This window comes from Hyaena hyaena, unplaced genomic scaffold, assembly GCF_003009895.1.
Source record: "Hyaena hyaena isolate Hyena2069 unplaced genomic scaffold, ASM300989v1 scaffold_482, whole genome shotgun sequence".
Taxonomy (NCBI): Eukaryota; Metazoa; Chordata; class Mammalia; order Carnivora; family Hyaenidae; genus Hyaena; species Hyaena hyaena.
This window is the reverse complement of record NW_024081119.1, coordinates 160,801-182,323: the sequence shown is the minus strand read 5'-3', so window position 1 is coordinate 182,323 and position 21,523 is coordinate 160,801. Positions and strand designations below refer to the sequence as shown.

At 35.9% G+C, this 21,523-nt stretch overlaps 1 protein-coding gene across 1 annotated transcript in view; it reads left to right on the top strand.

The window, feature by feature from the left end:
- NUDCD1 (NudC domain containing 1) overlaps positions 1 to 21,523 on the top strand; it is a 73,451-nt gene that overhangs the window by 5,220 nt on the left and 46,708 nt on the right. The window contains exon 2 of the mRNA XM_039254389.1: positions 7,729 to 7,883. Within this exon, the coding sequence (XP_039110320.1) occupies positions 7,729 to 7,883 (155 nt within the window). The remainder of the gene's footprint in view (positions 1 to 7,728; positions 7,884 to 21,523) is intronic.

Sequence of the window (21,523 nt, the reverse complement as noted above, 5' to 3'; positions counted from 1 at the left end):
AGAGAGAGACAGAGAACAAGCAGGGGAGGGGCACAGAGAGAGGGAGATACAGAATCAGAAGCATGCTCTGGGCTCTGAGTTGTCTTTGAACTCATTATGAGATCATGAGCTGAGCCGAAGTTGGATGCTTAACCAACTGAGCCACCCAGGGGCCCCTGGGTTGAATGTTTTCTTAAGAATTCATTTTTATCATATTTCTTGATTTTTTTAGCCATAGCTCTTTGTTATTTTACTAGTTGCTTTAGAGCTAATGGTATACATCTTTAAAGATATTTTTGATGTTTGTTTATTTTTGAGAGATACAGAGAGAGAGTGTGCGGGCACTCAGGTAGGAGAGGAGCAAAGAGAAAGGGAGACAGAGTCTCAAGCAGGCTCTGTGCTGCCAGTGCAGAGTCCAATGTAGGGCTCAAACTCAAAAGTATGAGATCAGGACCTGAGTGGAAACCAAGAGTCAGATGCTTAGCTGACTAAGCCATTCAGGTGTCCCAATAGCATACATCTTTAATTTACTACATGATATGTTCAATAATGTTATACTTCGCTTGTAATATAAAACTCTACAATAGTGTACTTCTATTTCTTTTCTCCTGGCCTTTATGCTGTTAGGTTTGTATTTTCTTTTCATTTTTTTAAAATCTTTTCTTAATGTTTATTTATTATTGAGAGACAGAGAAGGAGACACAGAATGTGAAACAGGCTCCAGCTCTGAGCTGTCAGCACAGAGCCCGACCGGGGCTCGAACTCACAATCCGCAAGATCATGACCTAAGCCGAAGTCAGATGCTTAACTCACTAAGCCACCCAGTCGCCCCTGGTTTGTATTTTCAAAAGATATTTTTGCCATGTGTAGGAGTCTAGGTTTATACCTTTTCTTCTTTCAGTACATTTGACCCTGGGATAATGTAGGTTTGAAATACACAGGTCCATTTATATGTGGATTTTTGTCAGTAAATCTAGTGCAGGACTGTAAATATGTCTTCTCTTCCTTATGATGTTAATAGCATTTTTTTCTAGCTTATTTTATATAAGACTACAGAATATAGTATGTATACAGAATATGTGCTAATTCTGTTATTGGTTAGGTTTCTGGTCAAAAGAAGGCTATCAGTAGTTAAGTTTATGGGGAATCAGAAAGTTACATGTGGATTTTCGAATGTGCTATGGTCAGTGCCTCTTACCCCTGTTATTCAAAAGTCAAATATGCTTTAAAGATGCTGCCCTACTCTCTTCTAGCTATTATTGTTTTGATGAGAAATCTGGTGTTCTCCAATCTTTACTCTTTTATATATGACATGTGTTTTTTCTCTTTTACATTGCTTTTGAGCAATTTGATTTGAGTTTGTTGTTCTGTCTAGATCTGTGGGTTTATAGTTTTAAAATTTGTAAAATGTTCAGCCATTTTTTTCAGTTCTTGTTTCTTCAGAACTCGTCTTTATTTTAAGGAATCTAATTTCCCGTTTTTATTTTTTATTTTTTTTTTAGTTTATTTATTTTGAAAGAGAGAGAGAATGCAGGGAAGTGGCAGAGAGAAGGGAGAGAGAGAACCTCAGGCAGGCTCTTGTGCTGATAGCGCAGAGCTTGAGGCAGGGCTTGATCCCACGAACTGTGACCTCCTGACTGTGTTGAGATTGAGAGTTGGACATTTGACTGACTGAGCCCCCCAGGGGCTCCCAGTTGCCCATTTGTAGATGGCTGGATATTGGCCCCTGCTTATCAGTGCTCTTGATTTTTGTGTTTTTTCCATTCTTTTTTTCCTCCATTTTGCATAGTTTTTATGTTCATTCCTTTAGCTTCACTAATCTTTTCTTTTGCAATGTCTGATTTGTTGTTAACCCCATCACGTGTATTTTTCATCATAGATGTTGTAGTTTTCATCTCTGTCTACATTTTTCATGTTTGTTATTTTGAACATATGGAGTATATACTTGTTAAATCTTTTTTGTCTTTATTGTTTTGAACAATGGAATGGATTTTAATAATGCAGTGTTCTCTTCTACTAATTATAACTTCTGTATCAGTTATGTTTAGCTTCTGTTGATTTTTCTCTTCGGGGCACCTGGGTGGCTCAGTTGGTTAAGCATCCGACTTCAGCTCAGGTCATGATCTCACAGTTTGTGGGTTTGAGCCCCACATAGGGCTCTGTGCTGACAGCTAGCTCAGAGCCTGCAGCCTGTTTCAGATTCTGTGACTCCCTCTCTCTCTGACCCTCCCCTGCTCACGCTGTCTCTATCTCTCTGTCAAAAATAAAAAACATTATTTATAAATAATTATTAAATTTATTTATAAATTATAATTATAATAAAAAATAAAGCATTAAAAATGGATTATTCTCTTCATTGTGGGTTTTTTCCCCCTCTTTCCATGCCTAGTAATATTTGGATGCTAGAAATTGTGAATTTTACCTTGTTGACTGGAGAATAGGTTTATATTCTTATAAATCTAATTGAACTTGATTCTGGGATGCAGTTGAGTTACTGGAAACGTTAATTTCAATTTTTTTTATTTAAAGTTTTTTTTTTTTTTTTTTTTTTCTGAGAGAGAGAGAGACAGTGTGAGCAGGGGAGGGTCAGAGAGAGAGGGAGACACAGAATCTGAAACAGGCTCCAGGCTCTGACCTAGCTGTCAGCACAGAGCCCAATGCAGGGCTCAAACCCATGAACCGTGAGATCATGACCTGAGCCGAAGTCGGATGCTTTACCAACTGAGCCACCCAGGCGCCCCTGGAAACGTTAATTTCATTTAGTCCTTTATGATTTGTTAGGCTGGTCTGGAGCAATGCTCAGTCTAGGGCTAATTATTCCCCACTACTGAGACAGGACTTTTCTGTGTATTTTACCCATTATCCCATGAAGTAGGTGTTTTCTCCATTCTACCTGTTGGTAGCAGTCACAGTTCCCAGCCTTGTGTGAGTGTCCAAAACTTCCCTCTAATTCTAGAAGAGGTAGAAGAGAATGGAATAATAAACAACCAAGTGAGAATTAACCTTGGACAGGAGAAGAGAAGCAGGAAAGTTGCACTTTCTTTTCTTCATATGTACCATATAACAAGTACTTTACATGTTTTAAAGTGAAGCTTGTTAATAATTTCATTCAAGTATTATTAATTTTCATTACAGATGAGGAGATAGGGTAGAAAGGCCAGTAACTTAAGAAAACTACTTGACAGTGGCAAAGCAGACTCTAAAGCTTAAGCCTTTTCTAATGATTTATGTGTTCTCGTTGGGTTGTTTCTTCAGGGGAGGGAGAATAAAAGCTGGTGAAGATTTAGGCTGTAGTCGGACTAGGAGGAAGAAACGAGCTCTGTCACCATTGGAGTTATGTAGAGTTTACTGTAAAATTCATAACTGTTCCTAGGGTGGAAAAAATGGGCAAGAGAGGTAGATGACTGTTAATTTGTGCAGAAGCGTTGTATAAAATAGATTAGTGGGAGCAATGCTCTGAAGTCTGTTTCTGCTGTGTTCCATAAGTCTTGCTTCAGAACTCATAATACAGACTCGTACAGTAGTTACAGTTTTAGTTTTGCTCTCTTCCGTTTCAGTTATCCATGTCAACTGCAGTGTAGAAGCAGATGATCCTCTTTCTGATGTATTGTCAGAAGGTCAGTGGTAGCCTGACATTCTATCACAGTGCCTGTGTCGCTTACATCACTTCATCTGATCATACAGGCATGTTTTCATCTCACATCATTAACAGGAAGAAGATATTTAGAGAGAGACCGCATTCATTGTAGCTTTTAGGTCAGTATATTGTTATAATTTCTCTATTTTATTGTCAGTTACTGTTAATTTCTTAGTAGGCCTAATTTATAAATTAAACTTTACTATTCGTATGTATGTATAGGAAAAAACAATATATATAGGGATCGGAATCTGTGATTTCAAGCATCCACTGGGGATCTTAGGACATATTCCTTGTAGATAGGGGGAGTGGGCATGGGGGCTACTACTTTTTTTTTTTTTTGCATTTTTATTTTTTATACACAAATAGGAAACTCAGTAAGTAACTTGGTCAAAAGATTTAATTCATTGGGTATGATTAGAAGATAAATAGTCTAAAAAGTGACCTTTGTAAGTTAACATTTAATGTTCTTTGCCTCCATCCCTATTTTTTCTTAAAGTACTATACTTTGCTTCTGTTGGTATTAGAATGAATCATATTTAATTGGGTCAAATGAGTTGAATATTGGCAATTTCATGTGGTTCAACATAATAGTATATTTTGAAAGGACAAGAAGCAGTAACTGTAACCATTGTTAACACCATTACAAGGATCATGTGTGTTTTATACTTACTAGTATATGTCTACTGCCAAGTACAATACACATAGTAGACATTCAATAAATAATTTGTTAATGAGAAGCTATAGATTTTTGAGGTTTCATACAGGTTCTGTAAGAAATTTAGGTAAGGATTAAGGGAAATTTTCTTCTTGTCAGGTCCTAAGTTCTTTTTAAAAGACTGAAAGAGAAGAATTTTTCAGCAAAGCTCTTTTATTTCTTTCTTTTATTTTTATTTCTAATGCAAGATAATAAATAATAAAATTTTTACTACTCTGGCCTCTTAGCCTTCTGTTAAAGAGGTTCCCCTTCTTCCACCAAATCCAAGAACCCAGCAGAGATTTAATATTCCTTGCTCTCCAACTCCTTTTTTGGGAGGCTCTCTACTACTTTTGCCTTTCAGTTGCTCTCTCTCCTTTCATAAACTCAAGGTGGTTGACATGAAAAATGCAATGATAACTTCTCCTTTCTCATTTGAGGCTAGAAATGCAGCTTTTTTTCTGTGCATTAACAGCTTTTACAAACGATTTAGTATGTAATATGCCCAATGCTCATTTCTGTGTCCAAATAACTTACATAAATTATCTTGTTAGAATACAACAAAGACTTAGACTATATCATAGTCCCCTAGTAATAGTTTTCCAGATCCTTATCTTCACAGATAATAAGGCAGAGGGCTAGGAAGCCTCTGGCTTGTTTGGGATCGCCCGGGGTCTTTAGCACAAATATGAAGTAAATGTATTTGTCATGTTATTCTCTGGTATTACTGCTTTGGGCCATTATTTTATTATGCACATTTCTTGCAGTATTGAGTTTCATCCACACAGTGGTGCTAGAAAACCAAGAATTGATTATTGTTTCTCTCCTAATCAGTGGAATAAGTACTTATAACTGTTCCTTACAAAATAAATATTTCTTTGAATCATATAATAGCAATTTCCTCAACCTTCATCAGATCCATAACAAAGTTTATAATGATTTTACTCCTGTGATACCTCTAAACTTTAGTTATCCTTTACCAAGATGACTGCAGTAACTTCCTAATGAATCTTTCTGGTGTAAACCTTAAAAATAAAACAGCTGGGGCATCTGGGTGGCTTGGTCACTTAAGCATCCATCTTCCACTCAGGTCATGATTTTGTGGTTTGTGAGTTGAAGCCCTGTGTTGGGCTCTAAGCTGACAGCTCAAAGCCTGGAGCCTGCTTTGGATTCTGGTGCGCTCTCGCTCTCTCTCTCTCTCTCTCTCTCTCTGCCCTTCCCCCACTCATGCTCTGTCTCTCTCTGTCTCTCAAAAATAAATAAACATTAAAAAAAATAAAAATAAAGCAGACAAGTTATTTTATCAGCAAAATGGATTTATTTGAGATTATTAGAGATTTGGAATTCGGGACATGCAGGCTTTGGCAAAACCATAGGCAAGTCCAGCAAACAAAGGAGAATGTTACTTTATGGAGAAAAAGGAGGAAGTTGGGAGGGATTGTTTTGAATCTCCAATGTTTTGTCCATTGGAGAACAGCAAAAGTACAGGGTAATGTTGATTTCTCATTAGCTAAGTTATAGGAGTAGTCCCATTTTTTTGTAGGAGATGCAATGTATATTTTTTCCCTCTTGGGGCTTGTAATTGAGGATTCTTCCTATTGAATATTATTCTGTTGGGGTCTGCAAGTGCCAATTCTTCCTGTAATTGATGTTGAGTGGTAGGGTCCCCCTGCTATCCTCCCTTCTGTACTTCTAGTGAGGCTTCCCTTTATTATATTTAGTGTATTTTACCTTGCTTTGCTTTCGTCTGTTTTACATACTGTACTTAGAAGTAATCTTTTATAAATTTGAATCTGAACTGTACTCTTCTGCTTAAAAACTCTTAAATGAATTACAATTAAGTTTACCAGTAAATAAAGACAAGGTCTTTCATGACCCAATTTCTGCCTAGTTCTCTAGCTATTTACCTATAGCCTTTTCTTGTATGAATCTCCATAGTGCTTTGTAGTTCAGCCATCTTTTGGTTTCTTTGAACACAAGTTTTTCCTCCTAGTTTTGCCTGTTTTTCCTTTTGCCTATGATAAGTAGGTGTGTGTGTGTGTGTGTGTGTGTGTGTGTGTGCATGCATGTATAGATATATTCCTTCATAAGTTACTTTACTGTTTCCTTTCTAGCTTGGGTCATATTTCTGAAAACTTTCATTAATTCCCCTTCTCCACAGATCAGTGCCCAGTGTCATTTGTTCTCATAATACTAAGTAATTTTTCTTCCAAACATTTATTACAGTTTCATTATATATTTACTTATGTAGTTATTTGACTGATGTCCATTTCCTCACTGAATCATGAGTGTTAAGGTAGATTCTGTGCTTTTTACTCATCATTGTATCATTGGTGCCTATTAAATTATGCTGAATAAATCAGTGAATGAATATAAGTCAGCCAGGCCTCAAGGCAGGTAGGTAATGGAAGTAGGAACAGATGAACATTATGGAAAGAAAAGAAAATACTTGAAATTAGAATACAGTAAGTTCAGTTTACTTTTATATTTTCTGTCAGAATAGAAATTAATTCTAGGTCATGGGCAGCCCTGAGTGGTAAGGGTTCCTATATGCATGTGAAGGAAGGAAGAATGAGATCACATTTAGCCTAATAAAATTATGGAAATTGTTAAGAGAGTAGATCATAAAAGTTCTCATCACGAGAAAAAAATTAAGTGATGGATATATTAAGTAAACTTAATGTGGTAATCATTTCACAATATGTTCATGTATCAAGTCTTTATGTTGTACACTTTAAACTTACACAATGTTATATGCCAATTATATCACAATAAAGGTGGAAAAAAGTAAAATAAAGTTATGGAGGTTGCTAATGCCCAGTGGAAAACATTGTTCTTCAGGAAACTTGGTTTCTATTCCAGATAGAATATTTTGTTCTGCCTCTTGGGAAAGATGTGATAAAACACTGGAGAAATCACCATTTGTGCTTACATTTATTTCCATAATTGTATAACAATATAATGAAAACATTCTCTTTATTTCTTGATGTGTGGAAAAGAAAAAAAAAGAATGAGATACAATAGAGGTAAAAGCATTTTAAAAACTATAAAAACTCTCCATAAAATGGACTTAATATTTGCCCCAGAGACAGAAAATCCTTCAATTTTAGAATTTCCCTGTTCTTTTCATTCAAAATTATAAAGAAGAGGTGCCTAAAAGAAAAGATGTTATGGCATGAAAAGCTCTATCTCTTACGGCCACTGTCAGGGATCATGTCAGTTTGACTCACTGCTTATCCTCTACACACAGTGCCTAGTGGGTGCCTAGAAGTTATTTTGGAATAAATAATATAGTGAATTTGTTCTGAAAGCCTCTATGATTAGCATTCTGTGATTTCTTCATCTTGTAAGCACTGCAGAAAGAAATAATCAGAAGTGAAACCTGTGATGTTTGTTTATTTTTCTTGTATTTCAGCTGTGGCAGAAGTAAAACTTCGAGATGATCAGTATACACTGGAACACATGCATGCTTTTGGAATGTACAATTATCTGCACTGTGACTCATGGTATCAAGACAGTGTCTACTACATTGATAACCTTGGGAGGGTTATGAATTTAACAGTGATGCTGGTAAGAAAAATACCTGTAATAAGAGGATTTTCCAATAAATCTGATTCTTAATTTTCATTTTTAATCTGATGTCCAGAGAATTGAGATACACATATCTTTAATCTATGGAATCTAATCATTAATCTATATAAGGCTCCATTCTGTTTAATTCAATTTTAATTTTTCCCTTTGTTTCTATCACTTATTTATTCCCTTCCACTCCCACCAATGAGCAACAGACTCTAATGGGTTTTATAGATCAATATTGATCTAGATGTTCATTTCTGCCTTTTCTAATGTAAAGTATTAACCCTTACTATGACAGTGAATTTGTTTATTTTTCTTTTTAATTCTTGCTTTTTGTATTTTTAGTCATGTTATTTGGGGTTCAAACATTTTGTCTGCTATGGATTTGTCCTTTTAGCATTATGAAACACCCCTCTTTATCTCTAGATTCTGGGAATGATTTTTGTCTTGAAATCTTCTAATATTTATACAGTGTGATAGCTTTTTTTATTAGTAGTATATTCATCTTTTTCTGTCTTTTTTTCTTTCACTTTATCAGTGTTGGTTTTAGTCTGATGCCTTACACCGCTCAGCCATCCTGACATGACGGTGTTGTTATTTTTAAAGTGCATCTCTTGTAAACAGCATACAGTTGGGCCTTGTTTTGTATCTAGCATGACAATTTGTCCTTTAAATGAAGGGCTTAGTACATTTATATTTAATGTAATTACTGATATGGTTGTGTTTATGTTACCATTTTCCTGTCTTTTCAATTTGCCCCATCTGTTCTTTGTTCTTTATCTCTCTGTTCCTACCTGTTTTGGGATTAGTCACATTTTCTTAAAATTCCATTTAATTTTCTCTTTTGGCTTTTTATCTAAACCTGTTTGTACTATTATTTTTTTTCAGTGGTTAATATAGAGATTGTAGTATTCATCCTTAAATGGTAATAGTCTGCCTCTAATATTATTTTATTATAAAAACTTTACAATAATATTTCCCTTTTACCCTTTAAGCTATTTTTGTCCTATATTTCACTTTACATATTGTAAATTCCACACTGTTAATGTATTTGCTTTAAACAGTAGAATGATAATAGCTTCCTAACTACTCTGCTCTTTCTACTACACCTCTACATTGCATCTGCAGAATCAGTCAGATTTTTTTTTAAGATTCCACATGTAAGATTCATAGGGTATTTGTCTTTTCTGACTTATTTCACTTAGCATAATGCCTCAAGTTCCATCCATATTGTCGCCAAGGACAAGTTTCATTCCTTTTTATGGCTAAATAATACATTCCATTTTTTATATATATGATACATTTTCTTTATCATTCGTCTGTTGATGGACACTTAGGTTTTTTGGTTTTGTTTTGTTTTTGTTTTTTGACTATTGTAAATAATGCTGCAGTGAACATGGGGATATATATATCTTTTTGAGTTACTGTTTTTATTTTCTTGTGATAAATACCGAGAAGTGGAATCACTGGATCATAGGGTAATTCTATTTTTAATTTTTTGAGAAACCTCCATACTGCTTTCCATAGTGGCTGCACCAATTTACATACCCACTAACAATGCATGAGGATTTCCTTTTCTCCACATTCTTTCCAAACCTTGTTACTTCTGGTCTTTTTGATACTAGCCGTTCTGGCATGTATGCCATGATAATCTCATTGTGGTTTTGATTTGCGTTTCGCTGATGATTAGTGACGTCAAGCAAGTTTTCATATACTTGTTGGCTATCTGTAGGTCTTCTTTGGAAAAATGTCTGTTCAGATCCTCTGCCCATTTTTAAAAAATGTTTATTTATTTTGAGAGAGAACGAGCATGAGAGCAGAGGAGGGGCAGAGAAAGAGTGAGAGAGAGAGAATCCAAAGCAGGCTCCATGCTGTCAACTCAGAACCTGATGTGAGGCTTAAACTTATGACCTGTTAGATCATGACCTGAGCTGAAATCCGGAGTTGGGTGCTTAACCGACTGAGCCACCCAGGCCCCACCCCCATTTTTTAATAAGATTGTTTGTGAGGTTTTTTTGGGCGGGGACGGTGGATTGCTATTGTATAAGTTCTTTATATATTTTGGATAGCTTATGGTTTGCAAATATTTTTCTCTCATTCCCTAGATTGACTTTTCATTTTGTTAATCATTTCCTTTGCTCTGCAGAAGCTTTTTAACTTGATGTAGTTTCACTCATTTATTTTTGCTTTTATTGCCTTTGCTTTTGGTGTCAAATTAAAAATATCATTGCTAAGACCAACATCAAGGAATTTACCACTTACGTTTTCTTTTGGGAGTTTTATGGCTTCAGGTTACATTCAAGTCTTTAATCCAGTTTGAGTTTATTTAAGTGTATGATATAAGATAGGGGTCCAGTTTCATTCTTTTGCATATGGCTGTCTGGTTTTCCAAAGACCATTTATTGAAGAGGCTGTCTTCTCCCTATTGAGTATTCTTGGTTCCTTTGTTGTAAATTAATTGATCATATACATGTGGTTTTATTTCTGGACTCTATTCTGTTCCATTGACTTGCACTTCCATACTGTTTTGATGATTGTAGCTTTGTAAAGTATTTTGAAATCAGGAAGCATGATGCCTCCAGCTTTGGTCCTTCTTTCTCAAGATTGCTTTTAGCTTTTTGAGGTCTTTTGTAGTTCTGTACAAATTTGAGGATTGTTGTATTTCTACCAAAACTGACATTGGAGTTTTAATTGGGATTGCATCGAATCTGTAGTTTGCTTTGGCTAGTATGGACATTTTAACGATATTGATTCTTCCAATCCATGAGAATGGAGTATCTTTCCATTTATTTGTGCTTTCTTGTAAATTCTTTTTATTGGTTTCCTGTGTGTCCTTCCAGAGGTTGCTTATTTTTTCTGTATGTCTTTTATTTTTTTAGCAAGTGTAAATACAAGGTGATATATTTTAAAAATACAAACTCCTCATCTTGGTATATACAGTTTATTGTGCTCTTCTTTCCAACCTTGTGTTTTACCATTTTGTACACTAGTCTCTAGCAATACCTGAGACATGGCCTGTACCCTGGTGTCCCCCACTCATTTCCCAGGTGATTAACTCTACCAGGAACATTCTTAGTTCTTGCCAGGTTGCTTCCCAGTCGTTACTTAGGACCTAGCAAACCATCTCTTCTATTAAGCTTTCCCTGACATCCCCCCTTTGCTCCTCTAGGAATATTCAAGCTGTTGGCTTTCAGATCTGTGTGGACTTTGAATTCCTTCTAGGCCAGAGGTTCACAAGACTTCTTCTGCATAGGGCCAGATAATAAATACTGTACAGTTTGTAGGCTAGACAGTCTTATGTCACAGCTGCTAGGTTTTGGTGTAATAGTGAGAAAACAGCATTAGGCAATATGTAAATGAATGAATGTGACTGCATTCTAAGCTCATTGACTATAGTTTGCCAACCCTTGGTCTAGGCCCTGGGTTTTTCTAATATTTCTATTATCCTGCCATCCAGCAGAAGGCTTGGTCAGTTTGTTGAAATAACAACAACTGTTTAAAGCTTGTTTTTATCCTTTTTAGTTGTCTTTGCATTCTTGATAGGATCTTCCTCTTCATATTTCTTTTCTGGGTTCAGGTATGAGTCTTTGGTTTGTTGAGAGAAATAACTTGACTGAATAAGAAATGTTTATTTTTATATATGCCTAGTAATATATTTTTATTATAGATATAAACATACATTTTACAAATATCTTGTTTATATACATTCCTCAGCAAACATTTATTGAACGCTATTATGTGCTTAGTAGCCACAAACACAAATAAATTGATTAACATGTAACAGTGGAAGTAGGGATAAGATGCAGGCATAGTATCAGAGAGGAAATGACAAATGTTGAGAGATGAAGTGTTCCAAAAAATCTCAGACGAGTTGTCACCTTACCAAAATTGTGAAGGGTCAGTTAATTTGCCATACAGGTTGAGGCAGCTGTGTTTGCACACGACTTAAGACGCACATTCAGCAAATTTCCACAGGCATGTGTGTGCACTACAGGATTGCTAAAACACAGAGTATGTATGGAAGGACCTAAATGGTATATATGCAGCTTTGGTTGGAGATGAGGATGACAAGGTGAGCAGAGGCCGGGATGTGAAGGGAGGGAGGAACAGTCATGTGTTAAGCAAAGAGAAATATTAAAAAGGAAGATTGATTCTTTGACTCATTTTAGTACTACTATGCTTGGCTGGGAGAGGGGTATGGTAGAGTCACAGTTTTAGGCCAGAAGCTTGGTTTTATCAGTCCACTTGTTGATAATCCTGATTTGGGATACTAATTCCAATTTAAATCACAAGATTGATGAGAAATGCAGAATGAAAGTTTAATGATAGCATTTGAAATACCATAAGCAGTATGAACTGGTCAATATAGTTTTATTCTCCTGATAGAAAGTTTTCATAGGAAATCAAATGCTGTAAATTAAAAAAAATTTTATTAAAAATATTTCAATAAACAGTTTTGCTTTGAGAAGGAGACAGTGTGAGTAGGGCAGGGGCAGAGAGAGAAGGAGGCACGGAATCCAAAGTAGGCTTCAGGCTCTGAGCTTGTCAGCACAGAGCCTGATGCAGGGCTGGAACCCACAAACTGTGAGATCACGACCTGAGTAGAAGTTGCACGCACCACCTACTGAGCCTCCCAGGAGCCCCTCAAATACCATGATTTTAATACGATTGCTTATTTGACATGGAATCTGAGCAAAGACTAATATGTCTTTGATCCCTTTTCCTGACCTATTCTCTAGTTCTGTGGACATCTTAGAATAACAGTACTGAACTGTAAAAAATTCACATATAAGCGAACTGTTGCAGCTCAAACCTGCATTGTCCAAGGGTCAACTGAATTTCCTTCCCTTACTTCCCCAGTTTGAACTTAACATTGAAATAATCTCTTTTGTTCAAAAAAGTATACACCTTTCCATATATATAATGTATATTTAAGTTTGTTTAGCTGCCTGATAAAATAGGCTTTAAAAAAAATTTTTTTTTAAATTTTTTTTGTTTGCAATTACACATAACTTTTTTTTTTTTTTTTTTAACAAATAGTTTATTTTCAAGTTGGTTTCCATATAACACCCGGTGCTCATCCCCACACGTGCCCTCCTCCAAAAAACTTTTTATTGGCAAGCAATAAGGAATCATAATTTAGAACACAGGACTTCCAGGGGCGCGTGGGTGACTCAGTTGGTTGAGCGTCAGACTTCGGCTCAGGTCATGATCTTGCGGTTCATGGGTTCGAGCCCCGCGTTGGGCTCTGTGCTGGCAGCCAGCTCAGAGCCTGGAGCCTGTTTCAGATTTTGTATCTCCCTCTCTCTCTGACTTTCCCCTGCTCATGCTTTCTTTCTCTCAGAAATAAATAAAAAAACATAAAAAAAAAAAAAAAAGACTTCCAGTAAAGTTTCCACAAGTTGTATTCTTTCAGTTCTCATTTATCATCTCATCCCTGAACTCTTTGAGCACTTCATATGCATTCTCTGTTTAGCAATTGGATTATAAGGTCCTTGAATTATTCAGCTGAAAAGGTGTGTAATAGGGATGCCTGGGTGGCTCAGTCAATGAAGCATCCGACTTTGGCTCAGGTCATGATCTTGAGGTTTGTGAGTTTGAGCCCCGCATTGGGTTCTGTGCTGACTGCTCAGAGCCTGGAGCCTGCTCCAGATTCCGTCTCCCTCCCTCTCTCTGCCCCTCCCCTGCTTGCACTCTGTCTCTTTCTCTCAAAAATAAACAAACATAAAAAAAAAAAGGTGTATAATATACACTCTAAAATTAATTGATCTTGTATGGAAAAGACCTACCATATAACTTTTTTTTGTCTTCCTTCAGCTGGTGACACTGTATGTTTGACGATCGATCCCTGGCTCCGAATTTTAGTTTTTGCAGGTTTATCTCCTGGGCTGGAGAGTTGTCACCAGAGAGGAATCCTCTGGGTTCTTGTCTGAGAGAGAGGTGTAAGGCCTGATCCTGTTTTCTGAGATCCAAGGAAAAGAAAAGAGTTTGTGGTATCATCTTTTAATACGTGGAGATCTGACTCGTTCCCCTCTTTTCTTTCAGTAGTGTTCTTTACCCCTGTGTTTAGCTGGGCCTGGTGTCCAGAGTCAGTCTAGTTTAAACTAGAGAAATCTCCAGTGTTTTCCTGCAGTGGGGAATTTATATTATTTTGGAGAGAATTGGTATTTTTATGATTTTTTTTCCCCACCCCAGAACATGGTATGTCTTTCTGTTTATTTAGGTATGCTTTTATGTCCTTAAGTAAGAGTTTTATAGTTTTCCTTTGACCTTATGCTCATTTTACTAAATTTATTCTTAAGTTATTTTGAAGTTTCAGCCCATTGTTAATAAAATAAAGTTTTTGTATTATTTTAGGTGCTTATTATATAAACATTATAATAACAGCCACCTTATTTGATAATTTAGTAATTTTTACCTACTCCCATTTAGGTTTTCAAAATGTACAATTATATCATCAGCAGGAGGAAACAGTTTTTTTAAACCATTTTTTTTTTAATGTTTTATTTATTTCTAGGAGAGAGAGAGAGACAGCGTGAGCAGGGGACGGTCAGAGAGAGAGGGAGTCACAGACTCCGAAACAGGCTCCAGGCTCTAAGCTGGCAGTCAGCACAGAGCCCGATGCGGGGCTTGAACCCGCGAACCGCGAGATCATGACCTAAGCAAAAGTCGGACGCTTAATCGACTAAGCCACCCAGGTGCCCCAGGAGGAAACAGTTTTATCTCTCCTTTTCTAATGTTTTGAAAATGGAAATAACATTCCCTTCCCATTCCATTTTTGTCTAATTGCTGTTATAAGATAGAACCTCTAAAACAATGTTGAATAATAATGGGGATTGCAGGTATCCTTGTTTAGCTCTTGATTTTTATTATAATGGCTCTTAAATTAATTTAAAATATTTTTGGTTTTGATAAATAACTTTTATTTTTTTATTTTATTTTTTTAAATGTTTACTTTTTAACATTTATTTATTTTTGAGAGAGAAACAGAGCATTAGTGGTGGAGGGCCAGAGGGAGAAGGAGACACAGAATCCGAACCGGGCTCTAGGTTCTGAGCTGTCAGCACAGAGCCAGATGTGGGGCTTGAACCCACAAACCCTGAGATCATGCCCTAAGTGAAATCGGATGCTTAACTGACTGAGCCATCCAGGCGCCCCAAATGTTTGTTTATTTTTGAGAGAGAGAGAGAGCCAGCAGAGGAGGGGCAAAGAGAGAGGAGGACAGAGGATCTGAAGCAGACTCTGCTGACAGTAGAGAGCCTGATGTGGGGCTTGAACCCACAAGATCATGACCTGAGCCAAAGTTGGACACTTAACCAACTGAGCCACCCAGGTGCCCCCTTATTTTTTCGGTTTCTGTTCTGTATATTTTATCACATGCTTTTCAGCACCCACTTACTGTTAATGATTATATGCTTTTCATTAATTATCACTGTAGTGAATTGATACATTTATTAAATTGCTTACTTTCCTGGGATAAACCCTTTTTGGGCAGAGTATATTCTTCTCATAAAATATTGGCTTCTATTTTCTGATATTTTTAGAATATTTGTATTTACAAATTATAGCTGTTTCTTTTTTGGGGGGGATGATATATGTCAGAATTTCATTAAAGTTTTGCTGGCTTAAAGGAATTAGAGAGCTTTCTAGAGTTGGAACAGTTTAAGATTGGAATTATCTATTCCCTATATGTTAAATAAAGATCCTTTTAGGACCTGTCTTCTCTTTGTCCTTTTCAGTGTTAGTCTTCCAATTAACCTCTCCGATTCATTCAATGGTAATTGGCTTAGTCAAACTCTGTTTTTTGGGTAATTTTGTAATGTATTTTTTTGTTAGGGAAGATCATTTATTTCTTCTTAAGTTCTCAGATTTGTTGCTGTAAATTTGCATGTTTTATGCTTTAAGATTATCTTCTCTTGTTCCTTTCTCTGTAATCCTTTTTCCTTAATCAAACTTTAGAAGGATATTTTTATTCTTTTAAAAGACCCATGTCTGGGGTTGTTTTAGTTTGTTTTCTTAGTTCAGCTATTTTTTTGGTTTTCAAACTGTTTATAATGCACATCAGAATCACTTGGAGTAGTTGATGAAAGGCTAATTTAAACTTATGGTTCTTAAAGATTCTGATTCAGTATGTCAGGGTTGGTCATGGTCTGGGAATCTGCATTTTATCAGGTACCTACATGATTTTGTTTGTGGTCCAATGACCAAATTTTTCATTTTGTTTTGTTTTTAATTTCTTTTAATGTTTATTTACTTTTGAGAGTGAGGGACAGAGAGAGAGAAGGAGACAGAGTCTGAAACAGGGTTTCAGCTCTGAGCTATCAGTACAGAGTCCAGTGCAGGGCTCAAACTCTGGAACGGCAAGATCATGACCCAGGCTGAAGTCAGACACTTAACCAACTGAGCCACCCCGGTGCCCCATCATTGACCAAGTTTTGAGAAATTCTGCAAGTGTGGTGCAGATGAATACCACATTTCTTATTTTTCAGATCAGCAACAAGAAATTGATTTGCTCTTTGAAGTTCTGTGTTGCCGGGCAGGTGGAAAGTGTTGGCCACTGGCTATACGTTGACATTTTTTTATTTTTAAGCAGAAAAATTGTTCTGATACCCATTTTACTGTCTGTTTTTTTTTTTTTTTTTTTTTTTTTTTTTAGTCAAAGGCACACATGCACAAATCCCAAAGAGGGATGGTGGCTGGTTTACAAATAACTCCCACCTCCCCCTTGTTAAATCTGTGGTAAATACTGCAGTCAGAGAAGGTTGTAAGGGCCCAGGAAAGGAAATCCACACATCGTCTGACCTTGAGATGTCAGGAGTCCCAGCAGATGGCAGCAGTTCAACACACAGGTTTATAGAGGCATTCTACTTCCCAGTCAGTGTGATCTGTGGGTTTACAGTCCTTAATTTTAGAGAAATGCCAGATGGGAGGAAAAAGTGCTTTAGAAAGTAGAAAATGCCTTAGGAAAGCAAAAAAAAAAAAAAAAAGATTCTTAAAATTTAATTCTTACGTTGTCATTTTATTAGGTGTTAGGACTTCTTTTAAAGTAATGTATTTTATTTCTTAATATTTAGAGAATTCAGTCGATCATTATTTTTCCATTTATCTGAAAAACTACTTTGTTCTCCTAAAGAAGCATGCCTCTTTAAATTGCACTTAAAACTGGAGGAGAGTTGGCGGATTCTGTATGAAACCAGCATATGTGAGGCTATATCATGGGCTGAGTGACATGCTGTAACTGCTCGTTAGCCTAGCTCATTGCATGTCAGTATCTGTAGATTAGCATTCTGTAGACCTGCATCTTACCTTATTTTTTACAATTGCGTTTATTAATAGGGAGCCAGTAATAACTGGTAAATATACCTTCTTGAAGACAAAAATAAAAAGGGAGGAGGGAGTCAATTTGAACTATATGTTCTTCATCAATTATTAAAAGTTTTATGTTATATAGAGACATTACTCATTCAAATTCCACTTAATAAAACAGCATTTCTTAAAGCATTAGCCAAAAAAAGCGACAAAGGGAAAAGGAAAAAGGATGTTTTGTTTTTCTTTCAAATAAGCTTAACCGTTATTAGTGATGAAAGCCTTTCTCCAGAAAAGATCACTTCCTTTTAAAAGGGCAGAATTTTAAATGTCAGTGTGTAATAATACTAGTAAATGGCACCCTTACTTAATTTTGCCTGGCCATTTTTCTCTGAACTTGGGTAGTGCTTTCTATAAACATGTATGCATTAGAAAAATGCCTTGTCTGTTAAAACCTCATCTTCGTAGCTGTTAACTAAGAGGCCTTCAATCTCCTGTTTAGAGATGTTTTTCATAAATACAGTTCATATATGATTTACTATGTCATTTATATACAGTATATTAACATTATAATTTTTGAATTACATTTTACTTACCCAGGAATTTAATTAAAAATTTTATATAATGTTTTAGCCTGAAGAACAACTGAGTATGGCAATTGCATTCATAATGTTTTGTTTCTTTTTGTTTTGTTTTGTTCTTTTCTTGCAGGGGGAGGGGAATATTCCAGAAACTGCAGTGAGATCTTAGGTATAATTTGTTTAGAAAAACCAACTTCATAAGATTTTGTAATAGTTAAATGAGATGGCAAAAAGTCAAAGCACTTATTTCATATAATGCTTGTACATGTAGTCATTCAGTAAATGTTCCATTCACCAATGAAATTGTAATTCCTCTGTAATTCAGCTGTGAAATATTACTGCAGAATTATTTTCAGCAGCTTTGAATATAGTTAAATTAAGCTTTTTTTTTTGGTCTCGCAGAAGAAAATTATTGGGTGGGACAAAGACATTATAGATGCCAGTATCATAAAGCATTATTATGAGGACACTTTGTAAAACTGTCAATGGAAGTTATTCAGAGATAATTTAACACTCTAAGATTTACAGAAGAAAATATTTCTGTTGCGTACAGTCCATTTAAAATTAGATGTGCCCTTTAGGCCTTAGATTTCAAAAATTAGGAACATTCAGGTTGCTTTCACTTATTTATTAAAAGGTTATCATTTAACTTATGTAAGGGAGATACTGTGTCTTTTGTATTTTAATTTATTTTAGCTTTACATTTATATTTTTGAGTGTCTTAGTCATTATATTTGGTATCAAAATAATTTATCTGATAACTAGACTCCCAGGAATCTCAGTTATGTGTAACCTTACATTTAAAAGAAAGTGGTTTTAGAGTGGTTCTGTAGGTTAAGTGTTCAACTTCTGCTCTGTTCACGATCTTACTGTTTGTGAGTTCAAGCCCTGTGTTGGGCTCTGTGCTGTCACTGTGGAGCCTGCTTTGGATCCTCTGTTCCCCTCTCTCTCTGCTACTTCCCCATTCATTCTCTCTCTCTTTCTCAAAAATAAATAAACATTAAAAAAAAATTTAAAAGAAAGTGGTTTAAAACCACCTTTGTAATTGTATATGAAATGAAGAATAGTGATTTAACAGGTTTAAGCCCTGTATTTTACCTAACAGTGGTTCACTGGTTTAGTAGCAGTGAAGGGCATGTAGTGGAGACCACTAGAAACCTTTACTTTGAAACAACTGTATTAAGGAAGAACTCCCATTTTATTTTATGCTATTAGTATCTTTTAAACTACCTATATCACACATAAATTGCTGAGTGTGAGGAAAAAAAAAAAAAAAGTCAAGCAATGTACCTAAAGCAAAAAAGGAGTTTCCCTTACCCTCAGTCTCCCTGCCTGCCAGTTGCGCTATGGCCTTTGATCTTTTCTTCCTTTCTACTGGTAAATAAACACTGTTAACAGCCCAGCATGTCTGTGTACACCTTACTCTGTGCTGTCATACCACAGCATTTAGTTGTTTTAACATATACTATGGATTCATACTGTAGATATTCTGCATCTTTTTTTTTCCAGTTATTATTTTAGAGATCTTTTTATGTCAGTATTATAAATCCACTTCAGTATATTTAACAGTTGCTTGGTATTCCAAAGGATGGATTTTTACAATTAACCATTCCTCCACCAGTGCTCTCCAGACAGAGATGCCAGGTACTCACCTGTAGTTGAACAAGTTGTATTTATGATATTTTACAATAGAAGAGAATCTACACCATGGAGAACCACATAGTGTTTCACTAAGAAGATATTAGAAAGGATTTATTAGAGGATTGGGCTTCTATTAGGTGATTTTCTTTTTCCTGCTTAATTTTGTTAACCATAGTTTTTCTATTCTTTTTCCTTTTCAGCATTTTGAATAATCATGTATTTCTAGTTGTTAAGTCTTTATGCTGTCGATACTAATCCTGTGTTATTTTTCTCCCTGTCTCCTACATGTCTATTATTTTTCACAGGAAGACTTTCTCCACCCTGAGATTAAAACATGATTAATCCTCTAACAAAGTTATTTTACTTTTTCTTTAAAACACTTAGATTATTAATCTATTTGGAATGTGGAATATTTTTGTACATGCTGTCAGGGAGAGAGTAATTTTTTCCGGAAGATCTCTAGTATCCTGATACCGTTTGTTGGCCACTCCATTTATTTCTCACTAAGTGGAAATACCACGTGATGTTCTAAATGCCTACAGAGGCATCAACCTGCAGTAAAATATCTCTTAATTGACTTCCATTTAACTGAGTGACTGCAGTAACTGATATTCTGTATTCCTTCTATATAATATACTGACTGAAGACCGGAGTAAGCTTAATGTTTACTGCCAGTAGGCCACTCAGTACTTAATATGCTAAGAACAATTCTGTTTCTGCTAGTGGAGTTTTTATCACTAATACTCAGATTTGGTCATTCTAAAATCCTTATGCCAGCTGTCATTGTATTTTCATTATTTAATCAGTATTATGTAAACCAATAAACTATAAATACAAAAAGAAGGAAAGGTCCCATTTCAAAGCAAACCAAACCGGATGCTTTAGAAAGAGACAGTAGGTCACTATAGAACTTGTGGCTAGTAAGGACATTTTGTATGGTTTACTTAAATTTTGTTAATATATACACAGATTTAAGTAATTAAAAGGAACAGAATAAAATACATGAATCATAAATTGTTTTGGGGCTGTAGGGAAATTTGTTAACTGAAAACTAAAGCTTTAACAACAACAAATTATTGAGTTGAGTACATTTTGATGTATAAGATGAAGTCTATTTCCTGAAATGTAGACCTTTTGGTTTTAAGTTTATTTATTTATTTGAGAGAGAGAATGCCAGTAAGAGAGGGGCAAAGAGAAGAGGAGAAAGAATCCCAAGGAGGCTCGTGCAGAGCCCCATGCAGGGCTTGATCTCACTAAATACGAGATCATGATGAGAACCAAAGGCAAGAGTTGGATGTTTGAGCCACTTAGGTGCCCCAGAAATGTAGGCCTTTTTATATATTTTCTTGTAAAACATTTTAATGATGGAGCCATCTTACAGCTTTAAATTGTAAGGATATAGATACACTAAAAATGTGTTGACAGAAACCTAAGTTGTTAATAGTACGAATGTGGTGTTTTTGTACCGTAGGCTGATGTCTGTGGAGGCATTTAGAATCTGATGTAGTATTTCCAATTAGTTAAAAATTCTGGTCATTAACTCTAAACTTAAGAATGAAGAGGGACACCTAGGTCGTTCAGTCTGATTCTTGATTTCAGCTCAGGTCATAATCTCATAGGTCCTGAGTTCGAGCCCCACATGGGGCTCTGTGCTGACAGTGTGGAGCCTGCTTGGGATTCTCTGTCTCCTCCTCTCTCCACCCTGTACTCGGTTGCTCGCTCGCTCTTTCTCAAAAATAAATAAACTTAATAAAAAAAGAGAGAGAAGAATGATGACCAGATTGCTATAATGTTACTATAATTACTATTGGTGTGTAGTATCTTACTTCAACATTTAGAGACTTGAAATAATAAACGTGTGTCATCTCACACAGCTTCTATGGGTGAGAAATCAGAATGGCCTAGCTGGGTGGTTCCTATGTGTCTTATGAGGCTGTAGCCAAGATGTCAGCCCAGAGAGCAGTGATCTCAAGGCTGGACTAAGACTGAAACTCCCAAAACAGTTAGCTCACTGGGTGTTGGTTATGGTCAGGAGCCTTTATGCCCTCCCCGTGTGTGTCCAACAGAGCAAAATAGAAGATGTGAAAGAACCTATGACCCAAGTTT